Source organism: Anabrus simplex, chromosome 5 (assembly GCF_040414725.1).
Source record: "Anabrus simplex isolate iqAnaSimp1 chromosome 5, ASM4041472v1, whole genome shotgun sequence".
Taxonomy (NCBI): domain Eukaryota; kingdom Metazoa; phylum Arthropoda; class Insecta; order Orthoptera; family Tettigoniidae; genus Anabrus; species Anabrus simplex.
The window spans coordinates 91,713,285-91,738,247 of NC_090269.1; the positions used below are offsets into that span (position 1 = coordinate 91,713,285).

The 24,963-nt window shown below is 42.3% G+C and overlaps 1 protein-coding gene across 2 annotated transcripts in view; it reads left to right on the forward strand.

The window, feature by feature from the left end:
• Window positions 1–24,963, forward strand: part of mew (multiple edematous wings) — a 288,348-nt gene that overhangs the window by 110,660 nt on the left and 152,725 nt on the right. For both annotated transcript variants that reach the window (XM_067146993.2, XM_067146995.2), the window contains exon 2: window positions 16,549–16,676. In XM_067146993.2, the coding sequence (XP_067003094.1) occupies window positions 16,549–16,676 (128 nt within the window). The remainder of the gene's footprint in view (window positions 1–16,548; window positions 16,677–24,963) is intronic.

Below are 24,963 nucleotides of genomic sequence, written 5' to 3' on the forward strand. Positions count from 1 at the left end.
AGTGAATCGACGGAAGAGACTACAATTTTCAAAGTAATGTGTGATGAAAGATAATGCGTTTTGGTCGACAGTGATGTTTACAGATGAGAGGAAATGTAGTATTTTCCGAAGTGATGGACGCATTTTAGTGTGGAGACGCCCTAACACAGAGCTCGATGAGCAGAACCTCGTTACCACTGTGAAGCACGGCGGGGGTGGGGTTATGGTGTGGGGCTCAATGGCCGCTTCAGGTGTCGGGGAGTTGGTATTTATGGACAGATTTCAATATTTGAACATCCTGAAAGAAAACGTTCGCAAAAGCGCCGAAGAGCTTGAGATTGCTAATGAATTTTACTTCCAACACGACAATGACCCCAAATATACGGCGGTAATTGTTCGCTTGTGGGTACACAACAACACGCCGCACACATTAAAAACACCTCCCCAATCGCCGAATATCAACCCCATCGAACATCTATGGAGTGAATTGGAGCCCAGACTAAGAAAACACCACATAACAAGTAAAACACACTTGAAACAGTTACTACAACAAGAATGGCGGAACATTTCAGCTGAACTAACACGGAAACTGGAGTTCTCAATGCCCAGCAGGTTAAAATAAATAATATACAGGAAAGGCAAACAAACGCGCTACTGATCGAGTTTGTAATACCTGTTTCTTCATTGAATTCTGAACTCTTCTGGAATACGGTATGAATACTTATGTCCAGATAAGTAGTGTGATGTAGTACGAATTTGTTGCTTTGTTATGTACTGTTACTTACTTCCAGTTTATTTTGTGCTTTTTAATGTACACTGCTTTATAAGGTATGCGTTTGGGTTTGTAATTTTGACCTGTACTCCGTATTGGTCCAGCAATAAAGCATTTTGTTTGGGATGAATTGGGGTATGAATACTTTTGTCCATGTCTGTATGTGTCAAATTCATACGCTGCGTACTGTTCGCTGGCAGCATCTCTTGTATAATGAACTGTTTGTTCGCCCAACGACATCAGCTGAGGAATCGTTGAGGTGACACAAGAATGCTTTCTGCAGAGAAATAAGAGTTTATTATTTTGTGCTCTCATTCTTAACTGTAATGAAGTATTGACATTTGTGGAACTGTGTGATATAACAGAAACTTGGTAAACTTTTGTTTGCAAGCAAGATGTTCTATACAAAACGTTGTGATTAATAGGCAGCATACCTGCCAACTTGCCCGATTTAGGCGGGAGACTCCCGATTTTCGACAGTTTTTCCCCGCCTCCCGATTATTGTATTATTTCTCCCGATTTTAGCTGATTTTTTGGTGAACTTCAAACATTTGTTTTCAAATTCGGCCATTTCAGCATTGTGCGCCAGTGGCTGAATGTCCTTCGCTCATTGGCCGCTTTCAAATGAAATTTCGACGTATATTAATATGAGAAATGCGCGCGAATGTGCGATGTTTATTGAAACCTGTATATTGCAACGCGTATATAGATTGTAAATCTCTCGTTCTCGCGTGCTATTTTCGTGTTCATCCACATTAGTCTGGTCGATTCTAGAGACTAGTCACTAGATTTGGGGTCTATTTTAGTAATGTAGTGACAGAATTTCAAAAATAGTGGCTAGTGACTTTTCTAGAGATTTTAGGATTCATTTAGAGACAATTCTAGCGAATTTTAATTTATTACTTGATAAAAATAGCATTGCGCTTCCCATAATCGCGCGGGCACGTGATGCAATGTATTATTCTATGCATTTGCTAAGTAGTGGCATTTAATGCATGACTAATTCACACCTATGGAGCACGAGTTCATACTATTTTCAGAAGGCTTATCAGAGACCGATCATGTCACTAACATACTTCCTGTGAGGTAATAGAGATGTGTAATTTTTAGCCTTGTAGCCTGTTATAGGAACAGTCGGGTTTTGAGATAAGAACTGTTATTATATATACCATAGTACTCCTGTATTGCGCAAGACATATAGAATACATGCCTTGACCATTTGTATCTCCTGATTTCTCCTGATTTTCAAATCAAAATCTCCTGATTTTTTGTTTTGTAAAGTTGGCAGGTATGATAGGCAGTATTTTATTATAGACCCTGTGTTAAATAATACATTTTAAAATATGTTCTGTAACAAAAATTAGGCTCTATATTAATTTAAGATTACAGTATTAACATTGATTTTTTTTTTTTTCCTAATTATTACTGTTAGTTTCGAAAACAGCACAACACTAGCACACACGAAGAATTCTATAGAAGTTGGTATTGGGTTGATTTATTTGAACAGGTTGTCAGAATATTTGCGTTTAGCGGTTGATAGAGTTAAAAAAAACAGCTACAATATCCAGAGTACATTGTCACGAAACTTCTTTTAGAAAATTTGATTGAATGGAGAAGTGCTGTTTTTGAAACAAATTATTCAAATGTACTTCTGTTTGAACGCTGAAAATCTTCCTGCAGCTTCACAGTTTGAAAACAGCTCCTTGAAAGGAAAGAGTGGGAGCAGTAATGATGGACCCGTGGGAGGGACAGGCCGAGACAATGGCCTTTGAGTGTGCCATGCCTTGACTTTTCTCAATCACAAGTCGCCCGCGAAACAGTTGAGTAATTAATTAGTGTTGGATTTGTCAGACATGCTTGGTCTGGTATTTGCACCGTCCTTGCTGGTACTGGATACTTTTTACCAGTTACCACTAGCTGGGAACTGTTAATAACAACACTCCAGGTAATTTTCATCTTTAGCATTGATTCTTCGACATCAGTTTAACCATTAGACTGACAACATACATAGCACTTCCCAACCACATTACAACCACATAAAACGGTGGTTGGTCTCACATTTGTACGGTAATGCAATATTGTGTTCACATACACCACACTCCACAATTGATCACAACCGCTGTCGCAACACGTGGGCGAAATTACCCACTAAAATGTGATTGGCAGTGGCCGAACGCAACACAGGAGGCACCATTTTAAAGTTACTGGGATATCCATCACATATTTACAGCGCTGAATACGTCTAACATCACTTTTATGATGAGTGTGCGATGATTGTGAAATAAAGGAACACTGCATGGGTTTCTCGCTTAGGTTTGTAGCCTACAACATGACATGGGAAAGTCAGAATAGATGATTACCGTTGTTTATAATTTGGTGTTCAGTTATTTTTTTTAAAATTACAAAACCTCAACTGCAACCCTTGACAGCCTGAAATGTTGTGTGAAGTCAATTTCAAAATATTTTGGAATTATGGCAGTTACGTACTTTGAGTTATTATGCGCATTTCGCTTCTCCAGAGCATGTATCGCAACTGTATCTGTAACAGCGAGCAGCTGGATTGACCAAGTGAAGAAGATAACCGATTTACCTCTTCAACAGGCTTCAAGACAAGCTGGTAACCGTTCGGGATTGCGACGCTTGTAGTTCATGAGGTCACGACGCTCAGCAATGAGTTCAGCGACTTGTGATGATCACTTTCAGAAGTAGTTTCATACTCCGACGAAAAAATTAATAACTTCTGGACAAATACGTACTCCATTTAGTGTATAATACCTGTTATTACAAAATGCCGGTATTGTTTACCATCTGGCTTGGCATTAATTGCAACACGTAGCCTCAAACCTATCAGCTGATCGGAGTAATCGTACATGAAACTTTATGAAACCCATGACAACCACTGGATTCCATCACAGATTCATTGATACATTTAAGGACATTCTGTTTACTTTCCGATTAAGGTTTTAATTACTTTACGGACGCTTTAATGAAAGTGCGATGTAATCGATGTGCTCACCGATGAACTTTAAAAACGCGCCGAAGAGTGGCACGTCAGCCACCGAAGCACAATACGCCGCGAAATTAACGCAAATGCCCGTCCCGGCACCTCGCGCACAGCCTGTCACTTCATTCATTGCCGTCGTGTCAGCACGACCATTCATAGATGGCACAAAACCTTAGGTACGCACAAAATGAGTTTCGTATGCGGACGAGTCCATGTGCTGTAGCGTGAGTGAGAGGGAAGGAACGTTCACTTCGCTGGTTGCTACGGAAGGGTTCACGTCGGCTCCTCTTAATTGTAACTCATTTGCGGGTTAAGATCACAAGTGAGCTGCACAGCAGTAGTTACATCCAACATTATCTTCCTTCCCCACTCAGCTCTTCGCTTCGCGCAGGTTTGTGCCATCAGGTAGTAATCTACTTCTACTGTTCTTCCTAGAGTTCGGCTTGTTGTTGTTCTTGCTTGTTTAAAGGGGGCCTAACATCTAAGGTCATCGGCCCCGTTCTAGTGTTGCAAAACGAAGGTGATTCTTTCGACACATACTGTCATTCTTCTTTTTTTTTTTTTTTTTTGCTAGTTGCTTTACGTCGCACCGACACAGATAGGTCTTACGGCGACGATGGGACAGGGAAGGGCTAGGAGTTGGAAGGAAGCGGTCGTGGCCTTAATTAAGGTACAGCCCCAGCATTTGCCTGGTGTGAAAATGGGAAACCACGAAAAACCATTTTCAGGGCTGCCGATAATGGGATTCGAACCTACTATCTCCCGAATACTGGATACTGGCCGCACATAAGCGACTGCAGCTATCGAGCTCGGTCTGTCATTCTTCATCAAAGAAGTTTATAAGTTACCGGGGATTTGGGACTGTACCACTGCTGTACCGCTATCCAGGTACCCAGTTGAACTCCTTCACTCTCTATGAACAACTGCCAATCGACTGGACCCACCACCTGATGGCAACGCTCAACCAGCATTTTCTCTAAACATCATTAAAAGTCAACAATACACAGAGGAGTCCCTTCTGACACATATACGAGTAATGAATATAAAATTTGTACCTTCCTTCACCTATCTTTAGAATACAGTTTATAATGCATAGCCGGATATTATTTAACTTAATTTTTGGTGATTGCGAGACGTTCTTCAGATACCTACATACATAGGTGTGTCGTTCTATTGCAAACTATATTTTAGTTGAGGTAATAAATAATCTTGGGTATTAGAAAAATTGTCATCGTATATTCTCAGAGACTAATGAAAGAGTAAGTGGAACTGACATTTGCTCCTCTTTTTCTGTAATAATATGAACCTCTGTTTCGATGACGCCGTCTTCGCCGACGTAACAAAATCCACAACGCTCGCTATTCGAAATCCATTTTAGTACATGTCATCGGTACGAACTTGTAACAACGTACATTGTGGTTGAGATTCCCCTGTGGGTCGGAGCAGTAAAATACGTCCACGATAATTCCTGCCTGTAGTAATAGGTGACCAGATGGGTTGGCTACCACAGTTCCCCTAGACACTTATGTCAAGCTCCTCTTTTTCATCTTTCCTGTCCGGCCTCCGTTGGTCAACTCCCGACGGCATTAGGTTTGTGAGGCCTGGGAAGTATTTAATTTCCACGCCTTTCGTGTCTCTTCCCGTCCTTTTCCCGATAGCTTCATTCTTCGAAGTGCCGGGCGAGTTGGCCGTGCGGTTAGGGGCGTGCGGCTGTGAGCTTGCATTCGGGAGATAGTAGGTTCGAATCTCACTGTCGGTAGCCCTGAAGATGGTTTTCCGTGTTTTCCCATATTCACACCAGGAAAATGCTGGGGCTGTACCTTAATTTCGGCCACGACCGCTTTCTTCCAACTCCTAGGCATTTCCTATCCCATCGTCGCCATAAGACCTGTCTGTGTCGGTGCGACGTAAAGCCACTGGAAAAAAAATTATCACCACCACCACCACCACCACCACCACCACCACCACCACCACCATCGTACCTATTGTTGAGACTGGTCTGTTGTAGAGACTGACTGAACCGGCGATCTTGGAACCGAGGTGATGCAACACATTTTTTGATGTGTGTATAAGTTAGTCCAGGAAATACCTCAGAACACTAAGGTTGTCGAACTTTCGAAGATATGCCCAAGTAATATTCATGGAATTGGTACTGTGTTAGTAAAGTATATTTTAATTATTTCTTGTAACCGTTTGTTAATTGGAATATCTTTGGTATTTTGTAATACTAACTATACTAACTACATGTAAATACACTGACTGACAGAGCAAATGCAACACCAAGGAGGAGTGGTTCGAAAGGGATGAAAGTTGGGGAAAAAACAGAGACGGCACGGACGAATAATTGATGTTTATTTCAAACCGATATGCAGGTTACACAATGCGCACGGCATCGACTCATTAGGATGTAGGACCACCGCGAGCGGCGATGCACGCAGAAACACGTCGAGGTACAGACTCAATAAGAGTGCGGATGGTGTCCTGAGGGATGGTTCTCCATTCTCTGTCAACCATTTGCCACAGTTGGTCGTCCGTACGAGGCTGGGGCAGAGTTTGCAAACGGCGTCCAATGAGATCCCACACGTGTTCGATTGGTGAGAGATCCGGAGAGTACGCTGGCCACGGAAGCATCTGTACACCTCGTAGAGCCTGTTGGGAGATGCGAGCAGTGTGTGGGCGGGCATTATCCTGCTGAAACAGAGCATTGGGCAGCCCCTGAAAGTACGGGAGTACCACCGGCCGCAGAACATGCTGCACGTAGCGGTGGGCATTTAACGTGCCTTGAATACGCACTAGAGGTGACGTGGAATCATACGCAATAGCGCCCCAAACCATGATGCCGCGTTGTCTAGCGGTAGGGCGCTCCACAGTTATTGCCGGATTTGACCTTTCTCCACGCCGACGCCACACTCGTCTGCGGTGACTATCACTGACAGAACAGAAGCGTGACTCATCGGAGAACACGACGTTCCGCCATTCCCTCATCCAAGTCGCTCTAGCCCGGCACCATGCCAGGCGTCCACGTCTATGCTGTGGAGTCAATGGTAGTCTTCTGAGCGGACGCCGGGAGTGCAGGCCTCCTTCAACCAATCGACGGGAAATTGTTCTGGTCGATATTGGAACAGCCAGGGTGTCTTGCACATGCTGAAGAATGGCGGTTGACGCGGCGTGCGGGGCTGCACCGCGTGGCGGCGGATGCGCCGATCCTCGCGTGCTGACGTCACTCGGGCTGCGCCTGGACCCCTCGCACGTGCCACATGTCCCTGCGCCAACCATCTTCGCCACAGGCGCTGCACCGTGGACACATCCCTATGGGTATCGGCTGCGATTTGACGAAGCGACCAACCTGCCCTTCTCAGCCCGATCACCATACCCCTCGTAAAGTCGTCTGTCTGCTGGAAATGCCTCCGTTGACGGCGGCCTGGCATTCTTAGCTATACACGTGTCCTGTGGCACACGACAACATGTTCTACAATGACTGTCGGCTGAGAAATCACGGTACGAAGTGGGCCATTCGCCAACGCCGTGTCCCATTTATCGTTCGCTACGTGCGCAGCACAGCGGCGCATTTCACATCATGAGCATACCTCAGTGACGTCAGTCTACCCTGCAATTGGCATAAAGTTCTGACCACTCCTTCTTGGTGTTGCATTTGCTCTGTCAGTCAGTGTATTATGATTGGAATAAACGAATACTCTTTTCCCAGTTGGTCATCCATGATTAAGAGAAAAGAGTAATCCATTTATTCATTCATTCATTCATTCATTCATTCATTCATTCATTCATTCATTTTATTTTTATTTTTACAATTTGTCGCACCGACACAGATAGGTCTTATAGTGACGAAAGGATAGGAAAGGCCTAAGAGTGAGAAGGAAGCGCCCGTGGCCTTAATTGAGGTACAGCTCCAGCATTTGCCTGGTGTGAAATAGGAAACGACTGGAAACCATCTTCAGGGCTGCCGACAGTGGGGCTCGAACCCACTACCTCCGAGATGCAAGCTTTTAGCTACGCAGCCCTATCGCACGGCCAACTTGCCTGGTCATTCATATTTAAGTGGTTATCAAGAAACGCAGAAAAAATATGTTCGCAGAATGATTACACGAAGATTTCCCAGAAATATTCTCAAATACTACCCTAAAGGAACAAGATTCATCGGTCATCCAATGAAACATTTGGCGAGAAAATGCTTTAAGAGGATCGTAACAGGCCACTATGTCTAATACATGATTGGGTGATGATTGTGATGTTTTTTTGGTAACGCATACCGGTCCAAGTACGGTTACGATACAATAGACGTATTCCCTGTCAAAAAGTATCAAATACAGTGGCTGCGAATGTATAAGCAACACTTTGTTGGTCTGTGTTAAAATATATAGCAATTTCAAAAGTCACTGTTATTCAGTCACCGTCCACCGTAACATTTGAAAGCCCTCCTCAATCCTGCGGAATAAACAGGCGACAGAACAAAAGAGTGTCCTAATGAGAGTCTAGCCCGTCCTGTGCCATACATGGACTTAGGGCGGGTTCTGGACAGGGCGAGGCTCAATACACTCCCCTATTCTGTAACGGTGAGATTGAGCGCGTCACATGTCACTGCTACAGTGTGTATACAAAGGATAAGAAAACATTTCTGACACCGAGCAGTGCGGCTTGAGAGAGCCGAACTCTGCATTCGGGAGGTGGTGGGCTGGCCCTACTGTCGGCTCTCCTGAGAACGGATTTCTGTGGTTTTCCATTCTTACTTCAGGCAAATAGCGAGACAGTGCCGATTATAGGTTACAGACCAGTGTTCTCCCCAGGAATTTTCGTCAGCCGGGTGTCAGGAATGAGTAGTCGGGAGGGAAATAGGGCGTGAAAAAGGGATAGGATAAAATTTGAGTTTATTCCCCTCAGAGCATTAATATCGGACAGGTAAACATTAACTACAAAATTTCTGTAAAACAGCAGGGTGGTCCGCCCATTAAAAAGGTCCTAGGGAGAATACTGCGAGCCGGTCCCTCTTTACTTTTCACAGCACCTCAGACCACTACTATACATCTCTTGGCCAGACAGAGGGGCGTTACCCTCTAGGTGAAGGCTTAAAAAAATAGAAAAAAATACATAGCGTAGCAGCGTCTGTAAAGTCAGGCTACATACATTCGAACCTTAGTGAAACGAAATTGAGCTCACATATGAGTTTATAGGCTAGCTCTGGAATGGTTGAAGTACAGTTTGATAGGAAATGTGGGATTTTACAGGAAATAGACACTCGGTGGGCCTCTGTAAATACCGGGAGGGAATGAACTTTAAAAAAGGGGACAATCTTAAGGTTCATAATTTAGTTAGCGATTCATAACTCCGAAATGGAGAGATATGCGATAGTTGTTAAGATGCCCCAAGGTAGAGAGCATTATTTGATGCCTTTAATCAAATGGTCCATGAACTGAAAGGTTAACAGGCAAGAAAGGAACCCAAAATTTGAGGTTGGATTTTTGTGTAAAAAATAGGCGATTTGACGGTCTAAATATGAATTTTGACCCCCTCATATAGAGTACCGTAAGAAATCACTCGGTAAGCCCGAGGCAATTATACCACAAAAGGTTACCTTACGACCATGAGGGGTAAAAAATGTGTGAATTCTTTACTTCTGAATGGATAAGGGAGGATCAAATTAAAGCTGAATAAGGGCCACAGAATGATTCCCCTGTGGGTGCGAGTGGTAGAAAAACATTCACGATATCCCCTACCTGTCGTAAGAGGGGACTAAAAGGGTGCTCTTAGTTTGGGAGCGTGGGTTGGCGCCCACGGGGCCCTTAGCAGAGTCACGGTATTGCTTCCACTTGTGCCAGTCCCATCACTTTCATCTACCAATCACTACTGATTATACGTCCTATCCTACCTCCCGTGGTCAGTTCGTATTCTTTTGCCACCCCGACGATAGTACGTTTTCGAGGCCTAGAGAGTCTTCCATTGTCATGCCCTTCGTGGCCGTTGTCATTTTTTTTGGCCGATACCTTCATTTTTCGAAGAATCGGACATTTTCCTTCTGATTAGTGTTAATAGAGGATGGTTGTCCAGTAGTACTCCTCCTTAAAATAATAGTCACCACTACCAGCACAAAATGATATTGTTACGAATAAAACACAGTCTTTTAACGATTTAATTTAGTTCAATTCAGTATGACCCAATTAGTGCACACACAAATATGAACACACACACAATTATATTCAACTATGAATGACCACACTCCACTCATTTCTATTTACAAAGTCTCTGTCCTTGCAGTAGGCAGCTTGCTGGTATTATCTGAGATGGCAATAATCCTGATGGACAGCTCACCTTCTACTTCGCTTTACACGCTCAATCACTTCGCATAGCATCTATATGCAGATAGATTCGAACACAGTGCCGTTATCACAACACAAGACGACTGTTCCTTGGTTCGACTCCAGACTCATACATGCAGTTCAGTTACCTCACAGAGAACGTAACTGCTCTACACAGTGAACTACTTAACACTGACAACTAAACAGAGGTCACATAGCAACAACGGCTCAATAGTGCTAATCAGCACTACACTACTCCTCACAACAACGATAGTTGATACAGCTCCAGCTCTATTCACACCTACGGTTACACACACCGACTCCACGTCGGTACACAAACAGTACTCTACTCATTACTCCAAGGCAGTACACACACGGTATTCCAACAACACTCTATTACGACGATACTCTGACACTGACTCCTGTGGGACACACACCACACCAAAACTGAAACTGACGACAGCCAGCACTACTGCCGTCCAGCTCCAAATACTAACTACTGTTTGCGGCTAGCCTGCTTTTTATATCGTTGGTGATGGGGGTACTAGAATTTTCGAGGCTCGGCTAGAGACGTAACTTCCTCGTTTTGTGTTCCAGAACGTGCGCAGGGAAACCAGACGAAGAGAACAGTCGAGAGGAGACACTGTCACTATGCCCTCAGACTGGGAGCCCCCAACTGACTTACTAATTCCTTCCATGAAATACCAAAGGGGCTAAATACAGAGGGCTGGCACTTAACAGTAACAACAAAGATTTATTTAAAAAGCAATGTTATGTGCTCACACGACTGGGAAGCCCTCTGGAAGCTCCTTCGGTATTTTCTGGAATGGATGAGTGAATCAGGCCGGAAATCTCCCAGTCGGCCCGAGGCCATGTGACGGCCTCTCCCTCTATTGTACTGTTTCCCTGGTACCTGTGGACATTCTGGAAGGCGAAAGCCAGCTGAGTGGCTCAGACGGTTGAGGCGCTGGCCTTCAGACCCCAACTTGGCATCTTCGATCCTGGCTCCGTCCGGTGGTATTTGAAGGTGCTCAGATACGTCAGACTCGTGTCGGTAGATTTACTGGCACATAAAAGAACTCCTGCGGGACTAAATTCCGGCACTTTGGGTCTCTGAAAACCCGAAACTAGTTAGTGGAACGTAAAGCAAGTAACATTATCATTGGAAGGCGAAACTAGAATATTCATATTCCGGCCGAACCACGAATGTTTTAGTACTTCATCAACAGAGTTACAAAAGCAGGCGCGCCGTGAACGAAGAGGAGAGATGGTGTTGATGTCGAGCGTACTGGAAAAATGCGTTGGAGAGCAACGTTAAAGTGTGGGTCGTAGTTTTGCGTTGAAGAGTAATGTTGCTGTAGTCTTAGCAGTTGCCATTGAGTTGGCGAGTGATGTGTGTTCAGTGTGTGGAGCAGTTAAGTGAGTTGGTTGTGCACGTTATCGGCCTTGTCTGGAGTCGAGCCAAGTATATAGCAGTCGTGTATTTTAATAGTGAAGAGACATGTGATCGAATCTGTGTACATGTAAATGCTATGTAATGTGACTGTCGTGTGCGATAAATGAAAGATGAGAGCTGTCAATCAAGATTACGGAAGTGTCGCTCGTTCCAGGTAAATACCAGCAAGCTAGAGACCTGCTGTGGGGACAAGAGGCTTTTGTAAATAGCCACTAATTAGTGCGCTGTTGTCATTAATTTTCAAGTATAACTGTGTATATGTACCGATTGGGTCATCCTAGATTAAATTAATCCAATAAAACGAAGTGTTTTATTCCTAACAGTAATCTCCAAAGTTACACATGCACTTGTTGCACTACCGAATGAGTGGCTACTTGTTTTGGGTCATATAGTTGTCAGCTTGCATTCGGGATACGAACCTCGCTGTCGGCGGCCGTGAGTATGGTATATCGTGGGTTCCCATTTTCGCACCGGGCAAATGTTGATGCTGTACCTTAATTAATGCGACGGTAGCCTCCTTTCCAGTCCTAGCCCTTTCCTATCCATCGTCGCCATAAGACCTAGCCATGTCGGTGCGACTTAATACAAATAGCGGAATAATCGTTAATTTCGTGTGGCTGTTGCTAGCCTGCTGCATGCCTTGTAGATAGATGGATAGATAAAAGTCTTTATTCGTAGCAAAGTTGAGGTTCTAGGCCCCCCTTACACTTAACCACTAAGGCAGACCTTCCGACGAGGGTGGGTGGAGTCTGCCGTGTATGGGAAACTGCGCGTTACTGTGGTAGAGTGTAGTGTTCTGTGTGGTGTTCGAGTTCAGGAATGTTGGGGACAGCACAAACACCCAGTCTCCGAGCCAAAGGGAATAACAGTTTACGATTAAAATTCCTCGAAACTGTCCAGAATCCAACCTGGGGCGCCGAGAACCGAAGACTACGTCACGGCCCTGGTCCTGGAATGTTGTATGCTGAGGTGAGCATATTACCCCAGAGAGAGAATGTGTGGGATTTTTTTTAAAGGTAAGACAAGGGTCAGTGTTGTGCTATCGAAACCATTTATCATTTCATTTGAAGTATCTATTTATAGAAGAACGTACAGAAAATTTTAACGCACTTGAAGAGCCTGGATCGTTGACAACGCTTGAGCCTGGCACCAGAGGGGATGTACGAGCAACAGCAGCGGACTGCGAAGTGTACATGGATACTTGATGAACCGAGCGAGCCGGCTCCGCAGCTGTGACTTGCAATTGGGAGATTGTGGGTTTGAATCCCACCGTTGGCAGCCCTGACACCACTGTTTCCCATTTTCAGACCATGTAAGTGCTGGGGCTGTACCTTAAGGCTAATTACACCGGGAAAGTTTAGAGGAATCAAGTTGTTAATTATCATTCAAACAGCAAGTAAACTGACAACCCGCCTACTTTTGTGTCCACTTTCCCATAGTGTGACTGCTAGACTCCACTCCAGTTCGTGTGTAAACCTCAACTTGGCCTTCATCTCACATGACGTCACCACGAGCCTTAACCTAACAGAAATGAGTACTTTTTTTGTGCTAGTGGCTTTACATCTCACCGACACAGATAGGTCTTATGGCGACGATGGGATAGGAAAACCTAGGAGTGGGAAGGAAGCGACTGTGGCCCTAATTAAGGTACAACTCTAGCATTTGCCTGGTGTGAAAATGGGAAACCACGGAAAACTATCTTCAGGGCTGCCGACAGTGGGATTCGAACCCACTATGTCCCGGATGCAAGCTCACAGCCGCGCGCCCCTAACTGCACGGCCATCTCGCCCGGTCAGATGAATAAGTTCTTCGAAGTATACGATAAATGTTTTTTCTTTAGAATGCCTGGCACAATTGCTATGTGAATAAAATCAAATGGAAAGTTCTGTTTGAGAGGCTTGTTCTCGAACTGAAAAACCCAGTCTTGAATAACGCAGACATTAAAATACGCAATAAATTAAAAACGTTACAAACTGCCTACCAGCAAGAACTATAGAACTAGGTTCTTACAGGAAAGCGGATCATCTGCAGCCAATTCTTTCAATAGGGTTCGATGACCCACGCATGACTTGCCTACCAATATATTCCCTAACCCAAGTTTTCCTCTTCCTAGTCCTTCTTTCAATATATTTTTTCACCTATTGGAGTAACAATGCAATACTAAATTGAATACAGGCTTGGATTACTACCTTACGCGTTTTAATGTCAAACTGATGTCACTACCTACTTAATAGTAATTCGGTGTCCACTTAAATTTCAGTAAGAACAAGGGAACCATACACAACTTCCCGCGTACGTTTTCCTTGTGTAATCATGCTGGTTTCACTGTTCTACGCGAAGGTAATGCCTACATTGTCACTGAATGACCTATCCACGATAGATAAAATTAAAACCCGCTTCCTCGAAACATTCTACCGAGACTGGCCTACGAATTAGCGAGGTAATCATTCTTGACCGTAGACATTCTGTCATCTAACTGTAGCTTAAGGAAACTGCTGGACGAAAGACAACAAAAGAAGAAAAATAATAGGGAGTGACTTCTACACAACGGACGCCATGTTAAGTAGGCCGCACACCGGATCATCTCGTCAGCCATGGTTAGTGCTACGTGACGTCACTTATTATCATTGAATTATCATGCTGTATACATAGCTGCTACTTAGAAGCTATTCCCGTAACATCAGATGATTTGCCGCATACCGGAATAGAATAGCATTTCGTCGTTACCGGGACAAAACCTCCCATGTGATAATATATTTGGAGATGTACTGACCCGCAGCACATACATTATGAAGAGCGAGAATGCGTTGACAATATTCGCACAGTTTTTCACCTTAGATGACAGAAACTTACCGGCCAAAGTTCTAAGCTAAAATATTTCACATAGGAGGTTTTGTCCCGGCAGCGACGATTTTCTAGTACGAACTCCTTATTTGCATGCTTTTGGAGCTTCGTTCTACAGCTTTTGCTAGGCTGCTACATTGTTGCGAAGTGTAATCTGCGGTCAAACTATGAAACGACAAGTGAAGATATGCATAATATGACTCATCACGAAACGAGTTGCCAAATTCTGCCAATGAAACACAGCTTTGTGAAGTCCATGGACGTAATGCCAGTTATGTGGAAAGTGATCAACACGTAGTACAACATTTCAGATTTCCGTGTTATTTAAGGAAGCTACCAGTTAACAGTGCACATGTAAGTTTATATGCTGCACAATGAATGAATATTCCCGACAAGTGTTACGGTGATGGTGGCGGGTTCTCAGCGCTCCATTTCATTAATTTCATTTCCAGATCGTCGAACCAACCGCCTGCAGACTTGTAATATTAATGTAGATACGTGATTGTAGAGAAGTGCAAGATATGTTAATTATTAAGTTATTGTGTTGATTTGTTATAATATATACAGATATTATTTAGTGAGTGTGAGGTTATATTCCTTCTGAGTAATGTGCAACATTCCCGTGATTTCCTGCCATATTTGCATTTCCTGGATATCGTCAGTTTATGATCCACCCCTGTAGGGTTTACTTTCATGCTGTATTAATTCTGTAATTTTGTTGCAGTGGTGCCCAAGTAGTTTTTGTTAATCTTGCTTTATGTAAAGTATTCACATTACGGGCGGAACTAGATATTTGTGATAAATTCAGATACGTGTAAATGTGACAGTCTTATTGAGGTACAAGGCATCACATTCTTGCCACACAGTGAAATTTGATGTAGAGCGCGACTACTGTCTGATGGTACAAAACCTTAATTGCGCACTAAATGAGTTTTGTATGCGCACGAGTCCATGTGCTGCAGTGTGATAGGAGGAACATTCACTTCGCTAGTTGTTACGGAAGTGTTCACATCGGCTCCTTGTAATTGAATGTCCATTTTCCGCGCTTCTCCTTCCGCTGTCGGCCGGCCAGCTGGTGACGACGTTAGTGTGACAAGCAGTGTTGCCAACGTGGTAGTTTTCCCACTAAATCTAGTTTTCTTCGTCAGTGGGCAAATTTTAACTTACAGTGGGCAGTGGTAAATCTAGTCTTTTCACGATTGTCAGTGAGTATTTTGATGGTTTTTCGAAATAAAATCTTATGAATTGTGGTATAGAGAGTATAATAATGTAACAGTTCAAATTTAAGTTCCTGACGTTGATAGTGCCATCAACATTCGAGCCGGGGAAGACTTGAACTGTAGATGGAGGTGAAATGTAGGGAATTCCTTTCAAAATAACGGAGCATGGAACGCTTCTTTGAGTCATTCTTTCATAGTAAAGTGTCACTTCTTCAAGTGTCAAATTCACTTAAGGTTGTTATAGTGTCGATTTCCATTCTTAATCATGTTACTTGGACGCCAACACAAAGATTGATATATCAGTTGGAAAAATGTCTCCTTTGGTCTCAAAACATTAACACAGTTTAGTCAGCAGAACATTATTAAAACTAACGGCGACCCAAAATGATAAATTTGCTTTTATCGATTTGGTCAGGACTGAGGAGGAACAATCAGTGCTGCCATATGAGCTAGCAAACGAAGTAGGCCTATTGTAAGAAGTTGGGACTGTGTATATAGTTCACATTGAAATATATTTCTAATACTTTTAACCTTTGAACTAAAATTATATACTTTATTTATGTGTTTGTATAGTATTTTCGTAACTAAACAAGACTTGAGAGAGGGAAGGACGGTGGGGGCTAAGGTTTCTGGTGGTTTTCAAGCAGCCGTTCAGTGGGTAATCCTGTTCCCCTCTTGGTAACTGTGGTGACAAGGTTTCACTTCGCTTCCAGTAGCTCACCAGTAGTTACCCCTCCACCACTTTCCTTCCCCTCTTAGCTCGTGGCTTCTCGCAGATCTGTGCCATCAGATAGTAATCGCACTATAGAGGTGCTTTGGATCTAGTTAACAGGATATATTTGTACATTTAAGGACGTTCTATTTACACTGCACCACAGGGCCACATTATTGAGGCCTGACTTAAATCTATCCACATCGTTCTAGTTTCTAGTGTTTACTGACTTTGATACTTTTCTTGCTTTCAGGTTGCTGGTGGGAGCTCCACTGGGCCAGAATGAACAGCCCGGAACAAACCGGTCGGGGGCGCTTTTCAAATGTCCCATCACTTCCCGGGTAAACGACTGCACTCAGGTCATTACTGATGGCAAGAGAAGTAAGCATTGCTCAAATATGGTGATTTTTCTATGCTGTCCATCGGTAATATTAATTTGACATAGAGCTTTAGTTGGAAAATATGAACTACTGTTATTTGCGTTACGTTTCAGCATTTTCCACACGGCTTCATAGTGTTGAGGTTCTGTTGTCATTTTTCTTTAGCGGCAGTTGGGATAGTCTGCTGAATGTCTTCCTGATGAGAACCAAGCATTTACGTATGGTACTGGATCAAACTGCTGAAATGTCTGCTGTGTGTTTTACTGAAAGAGAACTTCTAATAAGAAAGGGCGATAAGTTCCACCTTTTCAATACTATATATTGTGTGAAAGTTTTACATTTCTGTTAAAACATCACAATTTTTGTATATTTGGTACCGGTTTCGACAGATTCTCTGTCATCATCAGCCAAGGACAATTATACAAAGACAAGTTACATTGATCATGACTCTTATGTTAAGATTACAATAGTAGTTTAAGACATACACATGATATGGCTAAAATAGTATTCACATATATAGATTGAAGGTCAATAAGATAAAATAGTCGTATTTCTGTAGAGGCACACCTTGATATTTCTAATTAAAAAGGATTAACTTATTGAAAGAGATTCTATTCTTGTAATGTAAAATTGTAGTAGAGTGTGATTATTGGCTTGAGTCTATAATATTAATTAGAAATATCAAGGTGTACACCTACAGAAATACGACTATTTTATCTTATTGACCTTCAGTCTATATATGTAAATACTATTTTAGCCATATCATGTATATGTCTTAAACTACTATTGTGATCTTAACATAAGAGTCATGATCAATGTAACTTGTCTTTGTATAATTGTCCTTGGCTGATGATGACAGAGAATCTGTCGAAACCGGTACCAAATATACAAAAATTGTGATGTTTTAACAGAAATGTAAAACTTTCACACAATATATAGTATTGAAAAGGTGGAACTTACTGTCCTTTCTTTGATGTAAATCTTGATTCAGTACGGAACCTAAGTATGAAATTCTTAACGTTAAATTCTAATAAGAGTCAGAGTTTAGTTGAGCTGAAGGTTCGTTCACATTCTGCTTGTTGACACTGCAGTACTGTTGACTGCTGACAAAGGAGGGAGATCTGGGTTTTTTTTTGTTGTTGTTGTTCTTTTCATGTTTTTTCTGTCTTTTAGCCTGTTGCTGTTTCTTGACGGATGCAGTATTTTTTGCACCTGTCTCTTGGCGCAGGCCAGAGCACAGACAAAAAAAAAAAGTGCTAATAAGTTCAAACGCGCTGTTAGTTGGGCATAACGAATCAAGAAAGAAATTTCAAAATCTGCGACATGTCTCTAAATGTCATACTAAATCAGTAATACATAACAGCACAATGAAGTAAGTTACCGAACAGATTCGGCACTGATGACAAAAGATGTAATTTATTAGTCCTTACAAAGGATAAACAACAAAATTTGCTAATGAAATAACGCCACATATCGTAACTCATCTTGCCACTCTGTAAAGTGGATTACAGCTTCAGCTGGGAGAATGGAATTACCGGAATATTCTATTTACGCGATGGTTATTAATTTATCTTGTGATTCTCTCGGCAATACGGTAGTAATGGTATTTTGATCCCTCTATAGATGGTATTCTGTTGATTCCCCATTTTCATTCCAGGCAAATGATGGAGCTGTATCTGAACTGAGGCCGCAGCTGGGGTTCCTGTCCTTTCATATTCAAGCGTTTGCTAACACTTATATATACTAGTGCAACATTAACTGTCTAGTAAACAATAAAATATCTGAAGATATGTATCTTACTATAATTCGTGACACAGCCACATACTAATAATAATATAACAGAAACCACAAGAATATATATGTACAATGCAGAAGGCATAACCAGAACTGAAATAGGAAACATCTTCGGATCTCCAAACCTGATTGTTTTGATATCAGATAAACAAAGGTTGATCATAGCATGATAAATGAGTCGCGCTAATCAGTTGTAATAGAATAATGTGCAATCTCGTGTTCTTTAGTTTCCATTTGTGCTTGTATGTGCCTTATCGCTTAAAAGAACAGCTTTTTTTTCTTTCTCGTAACGAATCATAAATAAGAATATGACTGGAGGCTCCAGTAATGATTCAATAAAACCATGCGTGCGGGAAATCCCTATAGTGAATACTTTAATTTTATTTCGAAAGCATTATATCTACACTTTGAGACAGAATCCAAGTAATAATGTTCACATTGTTTCGTATTGACTGCCAAATGTATGCATAAGTCATTTCCGTTTTCACTAAGAGGTGGCGCCAGCGAACAGTACGGAGCGTATGAATTTGACACATACGCCAGTTTGTTCGTCTGACATAACCTACCAACACACACGAGTCAAGTCCGCCTAACACTAGCGTCTGTGTTGTATCGTTCAGTATCATATCGACGTTTGTGCCTAAAGAAAGAACATTTGCGACACGTATTGCTTTTCTTATTTAATCAAAAGGATATGGAAAGTCATTGTTTGCTGATAGAAACATATGGTGAATACGCTCCATCGATTAGAACATGCGAGACAATTTAAACATGGTGATTTCAATGTGAAATACAGTGTGCGCTCTGGTAGACCATAAAAGTGCGAAATGTATTTGGACTCTTGAAGCCCGGCGAAAACGTTAATGTACAGCGCTATCGCGAAGAAATGATTAATTTAAATCGCGCATTGATCGAAAGACCAGAATGGGCCAGAAGACATGGCAAGTGATTTTGTCACACGACAATGCGCTGCCTCACACAGCAAAACCAGTGAAAGACACCTTGAAATCCCTTGGATGGGACATCCTTCCCCACCCGCCGTACTGCCCCAACCTGTTGCCATCTGACTGGCACCTCTTCGCATCAATAGGCACGCGCTCGCAGAGCAGCACTTCAGCAATTTCGAGGAAGTTGGAAAATGGTTCGACGAATGGTTTGCCGCAAAAGACAAGCAGTTTTTCCGGCATGGTGTTCATAACTTACCTGGAAGTTGGGCCAAGTGTTTAGAAGCCGGTGGCCAATATTTTGAATAAACAAAAAATGAATTTCCCTTGAAAATTACGTGTTTTCTTTACCACAAAAACTGGCAAAAACTTATGAATATACCTGGTATACAATTTGAACAAAATGTATTTCCACCTATGTTTGTCCAATTTATGGCTTGACAGTATGGAAGCTGTTGAATAATGACGTTCAGAACACGACTAGTGCGTCTAGATGTTACGAAAACAGTTTGCAATGGCAAACTACCTCACTTCTCGCCAACCCTTGTACGCCCCATTATGGCAGCTCATCTGTATTTGCCGTTTACTTATGACTGTCACCTTTGGCGGTGCTTTTTTAGGATCCATCTTTCCTTCATTCTGAAGACGTAAACAGTAGGCTGTTGTCTGTAAGCTCGAATGGAAGGGAATGGCGTATGGCTTTTAGTGCCGGGAGTGTCTGAAGACAAGTTCGGCTTGCCAGATGCAGGTCTTTAGATTTGACTCCTGTAGGCGACCTGCGCGTCGTGATGGGGATGAAATGATGATGAAGACTACACATGCACCCAGCCCCCGTGCCAGCAAAATTAACCAATTATTGTTAAAATTCCCGACCCTGCCGGGAATCGAACCTGACCAAAGGCCAGCATGCTAACAATTTAGCCATGTGGAGCTGGACAGCTCTAATGATCTTACTTGAATGCTCGATGTCTAAATGATCACTACAGCCCATATTTTCAGGCAGTAATAAGTTAGAATGCAAACTTAATCAAGCGAATAATTATACTCAAGCTTGCACAAAGGTTATGCTATGAGATTTGCTTTAACATTAGGGGTATGTGCTATCAGAATCCCTAGAATGTATGTTTCTCTCGCTACATTGTGGAAGAGCGGACTAGACAAAACTTCCTACTAAATAAAGCTCATTCCATGTTTTTTTTTAAAAAACTAGTATTGCTCTTATGACAACAAGGTTGCCATATCGAACGGCTCTACTCAACACCATCACGGAAAAACCGTGGCATGTATATTAGTGAAACTCGGTACTTATTGGAGTTCAAGGCAGACTGGGAGAAAATAAACAGATAATTTTTATAGGCTCGGAGTGGGGGACGCAGTTAATTCCATTTAATAAATTTTCCCAGGCAAGCTGGGTACTACTGTGCCGTCATATCGCCCTGCGAAAAGAATGGTAATTAAATGCGCCTGTGAAAAGGGGGTAAAAAAGTGGCAAAAATAAAGTGCGCTTAAGAAACAAAATATAAATAATAAAACCGAGCACAGATAAACATCATAGCGAATTTCTGTATCAGTAGAAGTCATGCCGTGATGTATTGCTGCACACCACAGCATCAAAATCTTAAGTAACAACTGCTGTACAGTACAAAATTTTTAGAAAACACACACACACACATAAATAAATAAATAAATAAATAAATAAATAAATAAATAAATAAATAAATAAATAACTTTTCTTCAACAGTGAAAAGCTGCCGGCAATTCACAGCGTAAACCATTACTCGTAACATGTACCGAACCAGACCAATTCACAAGGAAAATGAAGGAAGGCAACAAAGCGATGGCTGTTCTCGCCATTGTGCTTCCTCCCTGCGAATTTATTTATTAAATCGAGAATGTTAAGTAATTATTTTAATAACACAGACAAAAACATGCCTCATCCATTTTCTTTCTTTTTTCTTTCATAATACAATATAAAGTACATTATAACATTTCTTAATCACGGTGAATTTTGAGTGTCTAAGAGGGGTGTATGTTCACTTCTGGTAGGTTCTTAAGAGCTGTACTTTTTTCTTAACATGGAATGAACTATAACCAAATTAGCTTGCATTCTAACCTATTACTGCCTGAAGTTCCGAGGTCTAATGATGACACACTTACCTGACATTTTCCTCTCCATACTTTGCATCAGAGGACACAGCTCATTTAACTGATTAGTAAGATCATCATAGATACCTTTCTGTTAATTGTCAGCGTTAATTCCTCTATGAAATGGCTGTATTGTCAGCAATCTCAATTCCAAATAGACTGCCAGACTTCTTCAGAATTGTTTGTCATAAGAGCTCGGACTTATAAGTACAATAACGCAATTAAATAAGCAAGAAAAATAGCACCAAAAAAGTGAAATATTTGTTTCATAGAACTCTTACCTTATTCAAGGCTGTTACAATAAATAAGGAAGGTCATCCTGTGATTTTCTGCTGTGAAGCTCCTGCGTCTATCAATGAAGAACGATCTGTACAGTGAAAATGTTCTTTTAACGTCACATGACATCACAGGCGCATGTGGAAAGCACCGCAGTTCTTCTTCGATAATTTTTTTAAAGATCTTGTTTTACGTTGCACCGACACAGATAGGTCTTTTGGCGACGATGGAATAGGAAAGAACTAGGAGTGGGAAGGAAGCCTTAAATAAGGTACAGCCCCAGCATTTGCCTGGTGTGAAAATGGGAAACCACGGAAAACGATCTTCAGGGCTGCTGAAAAGGCAGCTCACAGCTGTGCGCCCCTAACCGCACGGCCAACTTTCCCGGTGAATTCCTTTTCAATATCTGTTTCATCACCAGAAAGCTTTTTAGAAATTTGATACAGTCTATTGTAACCGTATGTTTCACTAATACCTGACTGAGCTAATCGAACGCATTTTTAGCAACGTCATGAGTTTCTGAAGACAATGTGACTGAAATTGTGTCTATCAGAGCAAGTGAATGTCGGTAGGAATTGTTTCTGGTGTATTATCATTCAGGTAATTTAGAAAAACAGTGATGGATGTTCTTTATGAAGTGACGATGGAGCAGAGTCTTTGAAACGCGTTATGGAGTAAAACATTTAATAAAAATTATAACTGGTTGCAGTTTAATTATTCATAAAAAATTAATTCACAGTCACGAACAAGGCCTACATGAAAACATGGTTATGTTTATGATTATGGATATACGTTACTCAATCTTTTCTGGGCTCCCATTTTGAGCAAAACATTCCTGGGTTCTAGCAGTGCTGGCACCATTTTCTGCATTTAAGGATTACAAAACCGTTTTCACTTCACGGAAATGTTCCGAGTAGTATAATACAGCGTCTAACCACAACTGATCATAGAAGGCAAGATGGACGGGTGATGAGGATGTGGGTGGAGATTATCCTGGACGTTGACCCTCTGACATTGGTTCGACATCCATGATTCGCCAACCCTGATATAGAAAACATAAAATAGGAAAACTTATTCCGTGATGATCGCCAGCCTTAAGTGAGGAGACGGCACCGGAAGAAGAAAATACACAGTTCATAAAAATTAGGGGAACATGTTTTTGAACGTATGCCATACTCCACAAAACAATACCCCACACTCAGGTATATTACCAAGTGAAACTTATTCTTTACCGTTGAAGTATACAAAGGAACATCGATGGATTCGCGTTCATTTTCAGAGCACAAACGGAAATGTGCAAGTAGGGTGAAAACAAAGTGATAACAGTCCTCCAGGGTGGATTTTTATCACAGTTGGAGAGCTTCAGGATGGTGTATGTCCTCCTCGACCATTGATCACAGCTTGGCACCTTGGCTTGGTATACGTCGACGGTCACTTTGCGGTATCAGGTTCCATTCTTTAATGAGAGCATGTTCGAGGTCTTGGAGAGTCTGTGGTGGAACAGGACGCCCACGAACACTTCCGTCAAGCCTATCCCAAACATGCTTGATGGAATTAAGGTCGCCCTGCTGGCCATACCATCTCTTGAATGTCCAGTTCTCGCAAGACAGCTCTGGTGATGCGCGCTACATGAGCCCTGACATTGTCGTGCATGGGTACGAATTCAGGGCCAACACCGTATGCAACAACCAACACATGCTGTAGCAGTATCTGCCCGATGTACCCCGCAGCGGTGAGATTACCACGGACGACGACGAGATCCGTACGGCCATCAATACTGATGCCACTCCACATCATCACAGAACCTCATCCGAATCGGACGCCTTTCTGGACAGCATTTGGCATGTACTGCTCACCACGGCGTCTCCATACACGTTGACGTCCATCACGCTGTGTCAGGGGATATCTGGACTCGTCTATGAACAACACAGGTCTCCATTGGTGAAGTTGCCAGTTGACGTGGGTACGGGCAAACAGAAGGGGCGAGCTGCGCGATGTTGCTGCGTTAAATGGGGCACTCGAACAGGTCGTCTGGGTCATAAGGACACTTCTCTTAACCTGTTCCTTACTGTCTGGTCAGACACCGTGACTCCAGTGACCCTCCTGAGGTCTTGTTGCAGTTCTCTGGCGGTTGCTGAACGACGCCGCAACGCACAGATGGTCAGATATCGGTCATTCTGTGGGGTTGTCATGCGTCCACGACCTTGTCCAACCCTCCTTGTGAACTGGCCTGTCTCATTGTTGTGATTCCACAAGCGTTGAATAACTGACGAACAGCAACACGACGAAAAGTCCATCCTTTCTGGATCATAGTGACGGCCGTTGCGACTTGAATCTCGTTAAGATGTCTCGTGAGTTGTGCTGGTTGACGTACAACGTGCTCCGATGACCGCAGAAGTATGTGTACCTCACGACACACGGCCGCACCGCTATTCACTTAGTTTTGAGGAGTCAACTGACAGTTCAATGCATGGCTACGCCTACATATGGAGTATAACTTCGATTTGACATACCCTGAGTACCTAAGGTCTCAAGGTATGCTGTACGACAATTGCAACTCCATCTAGCAAATTAACGTTCACATACCAGACGTTACAGAACATGTTCCCGTAATTTTTTTGAACTGTGTAATAACTGTAACATTTTATGGCCAACATAGGAGGTGGTGATAATAATAATAATGAAAGAGTATTTTGATAGGCAAGTCAGATCAGATTTCAAATAGTTAAACATGATTTTATTGAACATTAAACTGTCAAAATAAAATGTGTTTGAGTGACTACATAAAAATTTCCAAGCTTGTGTTTTAAACGTAGTTTTGCCAAGTCATGCTCTGACGCTGCGCCACTGGTGAAAATTGAGTAGCTCAACAGACAAGTGCAAAACAGGGTCAGACAAACCATATTTCATAAGCTGTCTTCAGTATTTGTTTTGTTCTTGTATCCCAATAAGCTGAGGACGTCATGTTTCCCTTCTGTTCACCACATCCTAGTCATTAACGCCGCCAATGTAATCTTCCCCCAGGGTTACGAACATTTACTTCGTTCTGCACATTTTGCATAGAATTTAATTGTAAACAATTACATTCTGTAAGATTATATTGCTATACTGACAAACAAGCAGAGATAT